This window comes from Aulonocara stuartgranti (genome assembly GCF_965226115.1).
Source record: "Aulonocara stuartgranti genome assembly, chromosome: 9".
In the NCBI taxonomy this organism is placed as follows: Eukaryota; Metazoa; Chordata; class Actinopteri; order Cichliformes; family Cichlidae; genus Aulonocara; species Aulonocara stuartgranti.
In genome coordinates, this window is record NC_138960.1 from 24,837,755 (window position 1) to 24,851,262 (window position 13,508).

Sequence of the window (13,508 nt, forward strand, 5' to 3'; positions counted from 1 at the left end):
CTAAAGACACAAGGATGCTGCCATGTCCCTGGCAGATTAGATATTTGTGTTTACAAGGAGCTGAAGTGGCTGGTGACTGTATTAGCAAAGGATATTATTGAGCATTTATTTTCAATGGGAATATTACTGTTGCCTTAGACAATCTATTTGTAGATGGTCATTACTTTTTGTCAGTGTTTCAGACACGAATTGGAAGAAAAGAGATCAACAGAAAATTGATCAACAGCAAAGAAATAATAACTGACTGTTTGAGAATTTTCACAGCATAAAAAAGGGAAAAACTTGATGTTCCAGCATTTTAAATGTGATGATACTACATCATCTCATGTGCAGCTGGATGCTGGATCGCAATTTTTTGTGCAATTTGTCTCTTTTTAAGAACCATAATTGACACAATACATGATTACTTGCGGTTTTTGTCCCAGTACAGAAGGGATCTACAAATAAGTGCATGCTAAACTCTCCATATGCACGGTGAAGTCTCTCCATTTGTACATGAGCATCAGGGATGCAGGAGATCTGCCAGCCATCCGCGTGCATGACGACAGCAATCCCATGAGCTCATTCCCGGCTCCTTTGTCGCCCACTAGGACGATAGACGGCTGTGGGGTCTGACATGCCACTTCCACCCGCAGAGCACATCAACCTGCACTAAAAAGCACACTCAGCAGCCCTCTTCACAGCCAGGCTTCCTGCTGAGGGGTCCGGCGCACGACTCGACGTGACTGACACCCAGAGGAAGGAGAGTGGGCACAGTGTCAGGGCAGATCTCACTCACTGGCACGGAGATGGCAGGAGAGCAGTGCCCACCCCCTACACTCTTATCCCTGAGTCATCGTCAGTTGGGAGCATAGCATGACAGGCCTGATTATAAAGTCCCCACAGACGGATCACCCACTTTTTAGCAGCAAGTTCAGTCTCCCAGTAACGTCAGACGCTTGTACGTGGCGGGAAAATAATCAGCTCACGAGTAAACAAAACCAAACAGAACGGGACAAGGGCATGTCATTTCTGGCAGAGTCCAATCAGACAGCCATTAAAAAGTCATCAGGGTAATGACTGACACTGTGTCCTCTGTGTGCTCACCAGACCGGTCCCTGCTGCTGACGCCAAACAACAGGTTTAGTCCCAGAGATGCTGATCAGGAGAGGTGAATTCTGACTCTCTGGGCGAATATCCTGGCAGGGCTTAATCCTCTGGTGAAATCTGCTTGTGATACGTGGAAAGTACGGACAGAAAGTTGCCGCAAAACTGTCAGCTTGTGGATAGATTATTGAATAGGTCTACCAACACAAACTGTATAAAAAAGATGGAAGTAGCCACTGTATCACCCATTCATTTATGAGTTCCTGTTTCTGCACAAGCCTGGGGTCGATAAAACCGAGAGAAACCGCTCGCTCGTACAGTTGCTTTTTATTTATAAGTTGCCCCACCCTATAGCAAACCCTGCTTTATTGTCTTATGACTGCCACCAAGAACCACGATTTAACAAAAAAAATATCGCATTGTAATCAATAAGACTTAAAACAAGCAAGTGAGCCAATTTACTGGGAGACTTTTTAATGTGGATGTGTACCAACTTAGGTGAGAGTAATTTTCCCAGAGATTTCAATACAACGCTTATGTTTGTAATCAGATTTTTACAATCAAGTTAGCGCCTTTAACTCTATCAATCAGGAAACTCTGTGAAGTTACACATTTTGCTGTTACTCTGAAGCAGAAGGCAGAAGACTTTAGCAGTCCAATAGTTCGACATGACCACAATGATTTCACATCTTTTGTGAAGTTATCCTTTGCTAGAAGGCATTCAAAGCTGGAGAATCTGGCGCCAATTTGTTCATGTTTGCACTACACTGGTAGCTCACTGGTGCTGCCACTACCTGATTTTGAGTGTACCTGCATCTGCGCCTTCTGCTTCCAGCCAACAAGGAAATCCTAGTTGGCTGGAAGCTTTCCTGGAAGCTTTACTTGTTAGCAAGGATAATAAGCTCTGCCAATCAGGAAGCTCTGATTGGCAGAGCTTATTAACTCAAAAGTTTGAGATACCCAACTTGAAACTTCGAGTTATTGATTGCGCTTTCCTTATTTTGTCTCAGTGGCAGAAAACAAGCTTCAACAGAGAATGCCCCCTACTGACCACGAGAAAGAATTCAGGTTTACGGCATTTTAGTATTAGCTTTTTTTTTCAGACCCCAAGGCGCAGTCCACCGTTAGGCCCCCTAAGACCTGAAGTTGTGGACCTTATCTGAAGCCAAAAACTTTAAAGCTGTGTCTTTTTGTTAATAAATACACTTCAAACAACAACAAAGGGGCACAGAACAACTACTGATGCAAAATAACCATATGGGAAGCCAAATGATTAAAATGATCACCCAACAAAATAGCTGCAAACCACCAATGAATCACAAAGACGCACAAAAATGAATGTTATTCTCTGGTGTACGGCTCTTTGAGAGTGGTTTGGGCCTTTTACATGTCTGTGCCGTGGGCCTGCTGTCTTGCAATTCATCCTTGTGTCGAGTAGAAGATATCACGTCTGTCTGCAGTCTGCACTCCCTCCTCTGCTCTCTAAATCCAATCAGCACAGCGACCTGCCGCTGACCTTGAGACAGAAGAATATACAGTAGCGGATGCATGAGCACATCCAACCATGAGCCCGCAACTCTGCATGCATTCCTTCATTGTAAACATGCATTTGCTCCTACCTCAGTAAACAGGAAGTAAAGAAATTTGGCATAGGTGACGACACTGCAGAAATAAAGGTGAGGCTCGACTATAACCGGACTCCCGCTATCCCTTCATCAGACGTGTTGCTCTTGCACAAATGAGCCAGACTGATAATAGCACAAGTGACAAGGTCTTGCGTTTAACAAGCCCTGTGGTGATCGTTACAGTACTATGATAAAAAAATGCAAATAAAAATCAGTGTTCAATGACTAAAGGGGAAGCCACAGCAGCGGGTAGCTCATTGCTAAGGTCACACATACGGCACGGTCACATGCACAGCCACATTAAAGTGGAGTTTAATACTCTCCAGGCAGGCGCTGTTTATCGGATAATAATGGTATTAAGGCTGACAGTTACACCTTGTGATAGTAGACTAAGGGATTATGTATATAATGCAGAAAACTAGTTGTGAGTGTAGGCAGATTGGGAAAAAGTCTAAATCAGCCATCATAAACAATCAAACAGCTGTGTGGTCAGAAATATCAGAATATTAAAAACTACTCTCGGTACACAATATATAAAACAAAAACAAAAAATAATCTTTAGACAACATACTAATTAAGATGCAATGCAAACTTTTTTTTAAAGCTTTTTATGATACCTGCGCATGGAAACTACAGAAAATGTCAAATCTAAGGAAAGACTGGTAATGTTAGTAATCCACCTATAAGCTATTTTCCAACCACATTTAAAGAACAATAGAAGATGATGGTGTTAAATTGCGATTTTACAAACTGAAAGCCAAAAACGATTCCAACCATTCCACCAAACTGCAGGGCAATCCTTAAAAAATACAAATATAATTGTCCTCCAATGAAAACTCTGACAGTTAATGGTAACACTACAACTATGAACCACAGGCTGCTTATGAAACCTGGTTATGGAAGGGCCTTAAGAGAACTTACTGGAAACTAAAAATAGCTACAACTTTTCTAACTTAAGTAAAGCTTTCAAAAGAAGAAGAACAAACCACTATGCTACTGACTCACTGTGCAGCTAAAACAGAATAAGTGCAAAAGTATCTGCCCACATCTGTCCAGACTAGACGGGCAATAACACAAGAGTTTTATATATATAGTCCAGCAGGGGTGTAGGGTCTGGACAGAAGACTTGCTTGCCAGTGAATATCTGATTATATATGATTTGTTGGTATGGAGAAATTAAACAGTGTATTTGGTAATTAGACTCTGATGATCCATCATGGCAGAACCAAATTTCCAGAGTAATAACAAGAGTAATGATGTCAGCATTGAGGTATTGATGTAAAGAACAGAAGCTTAAAACCCAGGAAAGCAGGAAGATGAGTGATTACAGATCTCCTTATTGAACCTATGTATAAGCTTATTTTTTTCTATGGTTTATAAGGATCATAAATTAAGACATGCTTATTTTTTTGGAAGTGTTGCTTCTTGCTTTGATATGCAAGGCTGTACTGGCACTGATGGTTGGTGTTTCAAGGTAAGAAGCATCTGTGAACGTTGAACGAGAAGAGCTCCAATCAAAAACTCCTCATTTGCATACAGCTGGTAAAGGTCACACATGAACAGTTTAACTATTGACAGAACCACAGCCAAAGTGTCTAGAAATCCTTTCAGTTTAGTTCTAGGGTGAGCTTCCCTAAGAGCAGGCACTCCGCTGAGATGACTGACACATACTGCAGATTGCTCATTGAGGTGAATTAGAAGACCAGAGAAGCAGCTAACAACTTAAATGAACCACTGGAGGTAGTTAACACTGTTTGTAAATATGTCATGAGAAAATCACCGAACAGGCACGCTGTCCGTGGCAGGACACCACAGAGAAAGCTGCAGCTCTTTCCTAAACTCTGCTGAGAAAATGTTTTGAGGGCTAATGAAACGAGCTGTTCGTGAAGAACATCCAGCGCCGGATACAGCTTAATTACAAACATGAACACAGTCCCAGAGTGAACTACGATGGAGGGAGCATAGAGGTTTTCAGGGCTGCCAAGTCTATCAAGGTATCTTGCATAATAATATCAGGGTGGCTGCCTGCCCACTGAAGCTCAACAGAAGATGGATGAGGCGCACGAGTTAATATACCAAATTAAAAATCTACCTTTTGGAGAGGCCCAGTCAGAGCCAAGACTTTAACCTAATAGAGATGCTGTGGAATGACCCCAGGAGAGTTATTCACACCAGACATCCAAATAACACGTCTGAGCTGAGGCAGATGAATGGCTCAACATTCACCTGAACTGTGTGGTAGGTCTCATCAGCAGATCCTGCAGTGATTTGAGGTTATTAGAATATTCATCCATGGGTGGAGGAGTCAAACTAAATATCCGGGGATTGGACCGGCAGGGCCTACGCCGTTGGCTCGCCCACTTTTGTTTCCTTCACTTAAGAAATATTGCAAAAAAAAACAAACCTTTTCTGTCATTCAGTCATCTGGAACTTATACCTACTCCTGCATCCCTTCACTGACTTCCAGTGAAATTCAAAATCCACTTTAAAATCCTGTTACTAAAGATAAAGCTCTACATAGACAGGCCTTTAAGACCTTATCATTACAGACAGTCTCTCAGATCTAACCAGGGTCTCCTGACTTCCCCTCGCTCTGATTTTAAAACCACATGATCGTTCTCCTGAGGTTGTTGCGACCAACCTGTGGAACAGCCTTCCTCAGCCAGCTCCTCGGCTTACCTTTTATTAAATATTTGCTTGCATCTGTGCATGTTGTAATTCAGTTTAGTTTTTAGTTTAGTCTTTATTAGTCTCAGCGTTAGTTTTAGTCTTTTAATTGTTTTTGCATGTGTCTCAGCCACAGGTATTACAAGAAAAACTTGTTGAAAGCAGATGAATCACAGTCTTGGAGACTTCCAGTCTCAATAAACATGTTCATCAATGCCTCAACAGGCAAGCTGTAACAAAACTAAATGTATTTTTCTCTATATTTTAAATAATTAGTTTAGATAGTTTTACAAGTTCACAAAATCATTTCAGTTTTTATTCAAAAACCTGGTTTTAATTTTAGTTTATTTTAGGTTTTTCACATCTAGTTGTAGTTTTTCGTTTAGTTTTAGTTCACTTTAATAACCGTGGGTCTGACGAGGATGCCTTCTTGGTGAGGTGTGCTGGGCATGTTTTAGTATGAGAAAGGCGCCCAGGGGTAGGCCGGAGGGATTAAATTTTTCGGCAGGCCAAGGAACGCTTTGGTATTCCCCGGATGAGCTGGAGGAGGGAGAGGACTGGGCTTCTCTGCTTAGGCTGTTGCCCCCGTGACATGGCCCTGCATAAGCAACAGAAAGTGGATGGATGGATTATCCAGTGGTTCACTTACTTGTCATTAAAGACACAAATGATTGTATTTTTACATTTCTGGCTTTAGGATAATGTCTTCTGTCAAACTGATGCGGGAACAGCAGATCTTCTGTTGGAAAAGTCCAAGTGCAAAGCTCAGTAATTAGAATCACTGTTAGTTGCAGGCACGAAGCCTCAAATCCAAAGAGGAAAAAGTCAAATGAACTCTATACAACTTTCATCAACAACCTGAAAGCTAAATGAGGTTTCAGGTAAAATGTACAGCGAGACGATTCCAGATATAGGATGAGGTAAATTCCAAATTACTTTACAGTTTGCTGCTGGTTATTCAGTTTCTCTTTCCACCACTTTAGCTAATTATTTTATTCCCTTTAGCCTATTAAAACATTTAACTTTCTTAACCACAGCATTCACTGCTGGCTGCAATTAATAAAGACAATATTATCAGCATTAACGCTGCTCTAATCCTAGACATCCAATCTCCCCTTCACACTGTTGCCCCCCCCAACCCTCCCTCCCTCATCCTAATCTAGCAGTTTGGACTTGCCCCAGCTTTGCCCTGGTGGATCTCCACCAGCTTCCTTGATTGGATTTAAATACATTTCCATCTATATGTTAATGCAACCACAGGTGACAAGCCAATCTACAACTGATATGCGTTTACCCGAGCATGAAATTGGGGAGCACAAACAAAAATAAGGATGAGAACACGGCATGAGCAGCATCTTGGCGACGTACAGTACATTAAAATTTGACAGCGTGAGCGGGATTGCCTCGGCCGCACGATTTGCAAAGTCCTTTTAGCGTCCAGTCCTTTGAGAACTGGTCGATGACGGGTTTTATCGGTTTGGGGGAGGCTGGAGACAGTGCTTGCATTGCCCAATCAGAAGCGACGCTGAAAGAAGACATCAACCGCCGGTGGCTTGGAACTGAGATGACGAGCGGTTGGGATAATCAAAGGAGCTGGGTGAAAGGGGGGGGAGGTGGGGTGATGAGGTTAGAGTGTCCGCACTGAAGCTCTGCCAGGAAGTTTGTGTCTGGGCCAATGAGCTGGGAGAGGAAGCGCTGAGTCAGGAACCCCGGCCAAGAGAGGGGCCTGTGGTGCTGGCATCTCCTCCTCGCACACACGTTACAATGGTTCGCACACCACCGCCCCACTGGAGTCATAACATGTGCACGACACGGGTGCACATGCGTGTATACACGCAGGGATGTGACGCCAAATACCCGTGGCACCAAATAACCCCAAAAAACTGCAGAGATATTTTAATTTCTAAAAAAGAAAAAAAGAAAATCAGGTCCGAAGAGACTAAATTTAAATTTGTCCATGTGAATGATACACTGGCTGAAAGATGCACCTTTGAAGTGATCTATTAGAGACAACAGATAACTCTGATGTGCAGCAGAGAGCAGGTGCAGACATACCCGAGGGTTATTACACAGGCTGAGACTGATATCTTCATTATCCCTTTCATAGCATGACACAAAAAGAGAGGAGGCAAACACAAGCCTCTAAAGAGCTCCTTATCACAGGAATCTCTCTGCTGTGGCAAAATGCGCGTGCGTGCGTGTGCGTGTGTGTGTGTTCGCATTGGGCGTTGATGTGTTTGATGAGAAGGTCAGAGAGGACAGAGAAGGAGGGGGGAAAAAAGGTAGAGTAGGAGCATCAGCTTTCTATAGCTGCAACCAATAAGTGGACAGCAGGGAAATAATGAATGCAATCTTAAAGGAACACCAGCAGCAGTACAGTTAACGCATTTTGCAAATGTACACATTTGCTTTGTGAGATAAGAAAACATACGCTTGTTTTTATATAAAGCTACATCTAGCATGAAGTTAGTTCAGGGTCTCAAACATGGATTTGTGAGGCCACCGGTGAGAACAATGGTGCGATTCCCTGATGATGCCGGTAAAAGTTCATACTTTTGGCCCAGCTTCAGCTCACCATCTCATGGCTCATACTTTAATCAAGTTCTATCTTTTTCTAGATGCATTTATGCATCAAATTGTTCCTTTAAGGCTTAATCCTGAATAAGTAAATATTATATTAAGGCGGCACAAGGTTTTTAATTTAACTTGACCTTTTTCGTTTCAAATCAGTTCTGTGCATTATTTTCATTATTTATACTACTCTTAATACAGATAAGCAGCTAAAACGGATAATGATGTCATTCCCATTCAAAATCCAAACATTAATCTATGTCTATGACACATTTTTATGACTGCTAGATCAAGGATCCCTTCTTCTCTGCTTGGCAAGTGTCTGAAAACAGCACAAAAACTCATCTGCACTAAAGCTTCTCCTAAGTCTCTCTCGCTGACCTGAATTTTGCTAAAAGCTATAAGAACACTTTAGAAGCCCGCTCCGTTTTAAACTCTCTTAATATCTTTAAATGCCTGACAATGAAAGGCTAATAGAAATCCTCATATCGAGCATTAGGAAAATAAAAAGCTGTCTGGCTTCTTTGATAATGGAGTTCAATGTCTTTTTCTTTTTTTTTAATGCCATAGTGTTAAATTAGAGTAACTTTCCCCCCTTGGATACAAAGACAACAATACTGGGTGGCACTGCTGAGAATGAATAAATCCACGTCTTTATTTGAAAACGTAAAAAAATAAAACAACAACCTGAGTGTACTTCAAGCAAGCTGGTGCCACTTGAACCAACGAGAACAAAGGAAACCTTACATAAGCCCAGTGAGTTTGACCTTGCTGTCTGCACAGCCTTGTCCACTGTTCTTAATCTCAGGGGCATAAATTAGCAGCACCTACAGCATGCTCCGAGTTTCCAAGAGAGCGGAGAAGTCCGCGGGAGTTTGTTGCTGGGTCTCGGGGAATGACTGCACTTGTCACAAAGACTAAAGACAGCTCTCTCACTCAGCACCCAGAGACAGTGAAGCCTCAAAGTCAAGGGTGGGCAAGAATGCCCTGAATAGGCAGTTACGTAAAAACTCACAGCACCCTGGGAGGATAGAGAAGGAGCTGCTTAGGACCTCACAATGCTGACTGAGGCCAAACTGTATCACGGGGCCAGAAACGTACAGTATAAGTGTCTTTAGTGTGTGCGAAACTAAGGCAGATTTACATTTTCACAATAAATGAAGACAAAAAAGCCAAATAAAGTCTTTTCATTTGAATAGGAGGATCTCCATGCAAACGCCCTCTTCAGTGCAAAGTATATGGGGAAAAAAAAAAAGACTCCAGCCATTCATTTTCAACAGTAAACCTGTCGGGGTGGAGCTGAAGTCTAACTAGGCTGAGATGGGAAGAGAGCAAGAGTGCACGCTGGACACGCAAATTAACAATCAGCAGCTAGTCTGACATGCACACCTTTGAACTGTGGGAGAAAAAGAAGCAGAACCAAACTAAACTCAGCGCAGGCACAAGGAGAGCACGCAAGCTGCACTCAGAAGCATCGCAGCCAAGCCAAACGAGCAGGATAGTACCCAGAAGCCTCTTGCTGTGAGGTGACAGCACTAACCACTGCACCTCAACAGGTTAAAGATCACTTTGCGGTAGCTTTGCACCTCTTGCGCCCATTCATATTTGTATTTTGCATCTTTTTTTTAGGATGTTTTATGTCCCTCTGTGGTTGATTTCTGTCTCTTTTTTTCCCCTTTCAACTAATCTTTGTGGTCACTTTCAATCTTTTTATTTATTACTGTGTCTCTGTACTAATTTTGAAAGTCCCTGTTGATTGTTTCCATCTGTCGTGTGTCACCTTACACATTTTGTCCCATAGGTGTAGCTTTTGTTATTGTCGTTTTCACTTTTTGCCCCTTCCACTGAGTTATTTTTCTATTTCTGGTCATCTGAACGACTTTATAATAATGTTAAGAGACACTTGCATAGTGAGGATCTGGTGCATGGGCCCCATGATACCGTGGGCACCTGTTGTCTTTGCTGCTAAACCCTTTGTGTAATCCAGCCATTCGGTATTGATTAAAATCAACATAAGCCCAGATTAACCCACCTTGGATATATCAACAATCTAATTTATGAAATAATCACCAAAACAATTAAAAGATTCACTCTGTCTGATCTCTGGTGCATTGCATTCGCCATGCACACTGTGCACTTGACCTCAGTTTATTCTTCTGCACTTGCAAAGAAAAAAAACGAGAAAAAAATAAAATAAATAAGTAGAACATAAATACAACATCAATCAGACCTCCCTCACCCTCTTTGCTCCCACCAGAAGCCACCCAGCGAGCACCAGGGCTAACCCCGCTGACCTGACCCAGATATTAACCCAAGCCTCCAGATGTGAACGCGTACTGGGATTACTCCACCGCTGCATCAAGCTCCACATGCTTTCCTAATGAGGCATCCTAAAATGACCCTGGAGACAGAGCGGACTGTCTGCCTCTGTACTGTCGGCCTCTATTCCCACAACTCAGCCTCTCCGTCACAATCACCCTCCGATCTGCTAACGCGTGGAGGAAAACACAACTTATCCACGCTGACAAGAGGACGAGGAGAGCATTAGTCAGTACAAATACGAATTAGTCGTCTCCCTAAAGCGACTGACCTCATGCAGCAGCCTAGAAAACTCGTCACAAGCCAATAAAATATTGCACATTTTCTGCTTCAGCTGGACTTTGTTTGCGTTATTTATTTATTTATAACCAGGCAGCTTCTTCTATCAGATCTCACTGGTGATGTTTTCCATCTCCACCTCTTTTCACCTCTACTTGAGTGTCAGCCGCAATCAAAATAAAGTTATGGAGACGAGAAGAGCGGCATCTCTCATGAAAGCCTCGCTAACTTGTCCTGCACCGGCTGTCTGGCTCGCTTGGAGAAGGAAGGGAAAGGTGGCACTTTCACTCGCACCAGTCACGACCTGAGTGCTTTGCAGAAGCGTCCGATATGAAGGAATTTAACTCCTTCTCCGCATCAATGTGGCTATTGTAGCCATCGCATTCTTTCAGAGGGGGTCTGCTTCGATCCACCCCCCACACCGCCACCACCAGCCCCCTCAACTTGTGCCATGTCGGCAAGTTACAAACTTCACCGCAAACGATACAAAGCACGAAACACGCGTGTGACAGCCAGCTGTAGGGGATCGCGACGACGCGCAAGTGTGGCAAGTTTGATCGGCCTGCTAAGTAGCTCAAATTTGCAAGAGATCAAGAAGGGACAGAGAGAGAGGGAGAGGGAAAAAAATAAACAAAAATGCAGCTCTGCTCTGTAGCCTACCATTTTGATCCAGCGTTTCGAGGCTCAAAGGAGTCCCAGAATAACTCCTTTCGCACCAGTTTCCCCCTCGCCATGAAAATGACCGTTGGATTGTCACATTTCTCCAGTTTTTTTTTTGTTTTTTTGCCTTATCCTGAATCTTTTTTCCCCCCCGTGCTGCTGTAGCATTCAGACAGACAAAAATGCAGAGGCTGCTTTTGCAGAAGGAATTGGTGATTGGAGCTCAGGGATCATATGGGCTTTTTTGTCAGACGTTTTTAAAGGGACACGGTACTGTTTAACGCTGGAGTTGCGAGACAGGCGCTTCTCTCTCTCTCTCTCCTCCTTTTGTACTGCACGTGAGCGTTTTAAAGCTAGGAGGAGGAATACAGACGCAGGCGTAGATGGCGCAAAGCCCCGGGTGCGCTTTCTCTCACTGTGCGCTCCTGTAACGGTGTGACGTCAGGGCGGGCAGACAGATGCGGAGGTCAGCGAGTTCACCGGTTTCCCATATTACAGAAGTCATCCTAACTTCATTTGGCGCCACACATGTGCGCTATCGTAACTTTCTTTTTTTTGAGTGCGTGCTAAGAGCGCAGAAATATGGTTATGTTATGCACATTGTGCAAAATGGTAACTAAGAGATAATCCACAAAATGTGCAAAATTTCAAGTAAAAATCCGCACTGCAATTCCCTCTTTACATAAGGGCCCCATTACCTGCTACTGGGGGCCAAGAATGGCTTTGAAACACTTAACGGAACCACATCGCCCATCTTTTATATACAAGAAGAACCCAGTGGTCTGCTCCCTTCAAAGGAAATAAACAGTCTCTCATTTTCATGCTAGTTTCAATTCCATCCAGGCACGACTGTGGACCTGCACAAGGCTGGAATGGGCTCCAAACCCTCACTCTGGAGCTCCATGCAAGATCTTTCATGAGAAAGGTGGCGGATCGGACCAAAATGGACCAGACTGATTCTTATATAGCACTTTTCTAATCTCCCAGAGTACTCAAAGCGCTGTATACAACATGGATAAACTCAAGTGCAAACTAACCAACATTCACACTCCGATGAACACATCAGAGGCTAACTTGGGATTAGTATCCTTGCCCAAGGATATTTGACTAGAGAAGCCAAGGATCAAACCACCAACCTTCCAAGCAGTAGCTGATCTGCTTTACCACCTGAGCCACAGCCACCCACAAGCTCCTCCTGTGGTCCCAAGAACACCATTAGTAACAGACTATATATTGAAATCCTGCAGCTCCCCTTGCTCAAGAAGCCCCATCTGAAGTTTGCCAGTAAACATCTAAATGAATAAGAGAAGGTTTAGGAGAAAACGTTATGGTCAGATGAAACCAAAATTGAGCTCTTTGGCACAAACTCAACCTGATGTTTGGAGGAGGAGAAATGTTGAGTATGATCCAAAGAACACTATCCACACAGTCCAGCACGGAGGTGGAAACATGCTTTGGGCTGTGTTTTTGCTAAGGGTACAGGGCGACTTTACCACACTGAGTGGTCAGAAAGGAGTGACTAAACACATTTTCTTATACAAGACAAGATTTCACCTTTCATGTTTTGTCCAACAAAAGTTGTATTTTCTCATGTTCGACTCACTGGAACTTCCTGACATCCCTGGAGTCCTGGGCTGAGGCTAGGTTTCCTCTGGTAAATCATGCTTGTCTCGAGGCCCCCTGTGAGATTCCTGCACCACAGCACCTCCTTTGAATATCCTGTCTGTAGAATCATAGCAAGGTGGGAAGAATTACAACATGGAGAAAGTCCCATACCTGTATTAATTCATGTTCAGGAGGCATAAACAAACACATTATGCTGTTTAGGTTGCTCAGGTAAACCAGGAATTCAACGTTTTAGACAAACCAAGAGAAAAGAACAAGCGATATAGCTTAATATATTATTTTCCTTTTGTTCTTTAACGCCTTTTAATCTGGGAGATGTCTTAGCTTTTCTATAACATTGAAAAATGACCGTTTTTTATGTAAAGGCAAAGGCAACAGTGACTCAAATAACCCCTCATCGCAACCAAAGTATGCAGAAGAGCATCTCTGAAAATACACTGAACCTTGAAGCAGCAGAGGACCACGCCCAGCACCACTCAAAGAACAGGAAACTGAAGCTACAGTTGACACAGACTCACCAAAATTGGACAAGATTGATTTTATTTTATTTTTTAAATGATTGAGTCAGAATTTGTCATAAACAACATGGATCCATCCTGCATCATAATAACAGTTCAAGCTACTGGTGGTGGTGCTGTGATGTGTGATGGATATTTTTTTGGCACACTTTGAGCT

At 43.0% G+C, this 13,508-nt stretch overlaps 1 protein-coding gene across 1 annotated transcript in view; it reads right to left on the reverse strand.

Annotated features, from left to right (window-relative positions):
- The window catches only part of zbtb47b (zinc finger and BTB domain containing 47b), a 32,432-nt gene extending 20,896 nt beyond the window's left edge, over window positions 1-11,536 (reverse strand). Inside the window, exon 1 of the mRNA XM_082545561.1 lies at window positions 11,208-11,536. Within this exon, the coding sequence (XP_082401687.1) occupies window positions 11,208-11,210 (3 nt within the window). The 5' untranslated portion in view covers window positions 11,211-11,536. The remainder of the gene's footprint in view (window positions 1-11,207) is intronic.
- Between the last annotated feature and the right edge of the window lie 1,972 nt (window positions 11,537-13,508).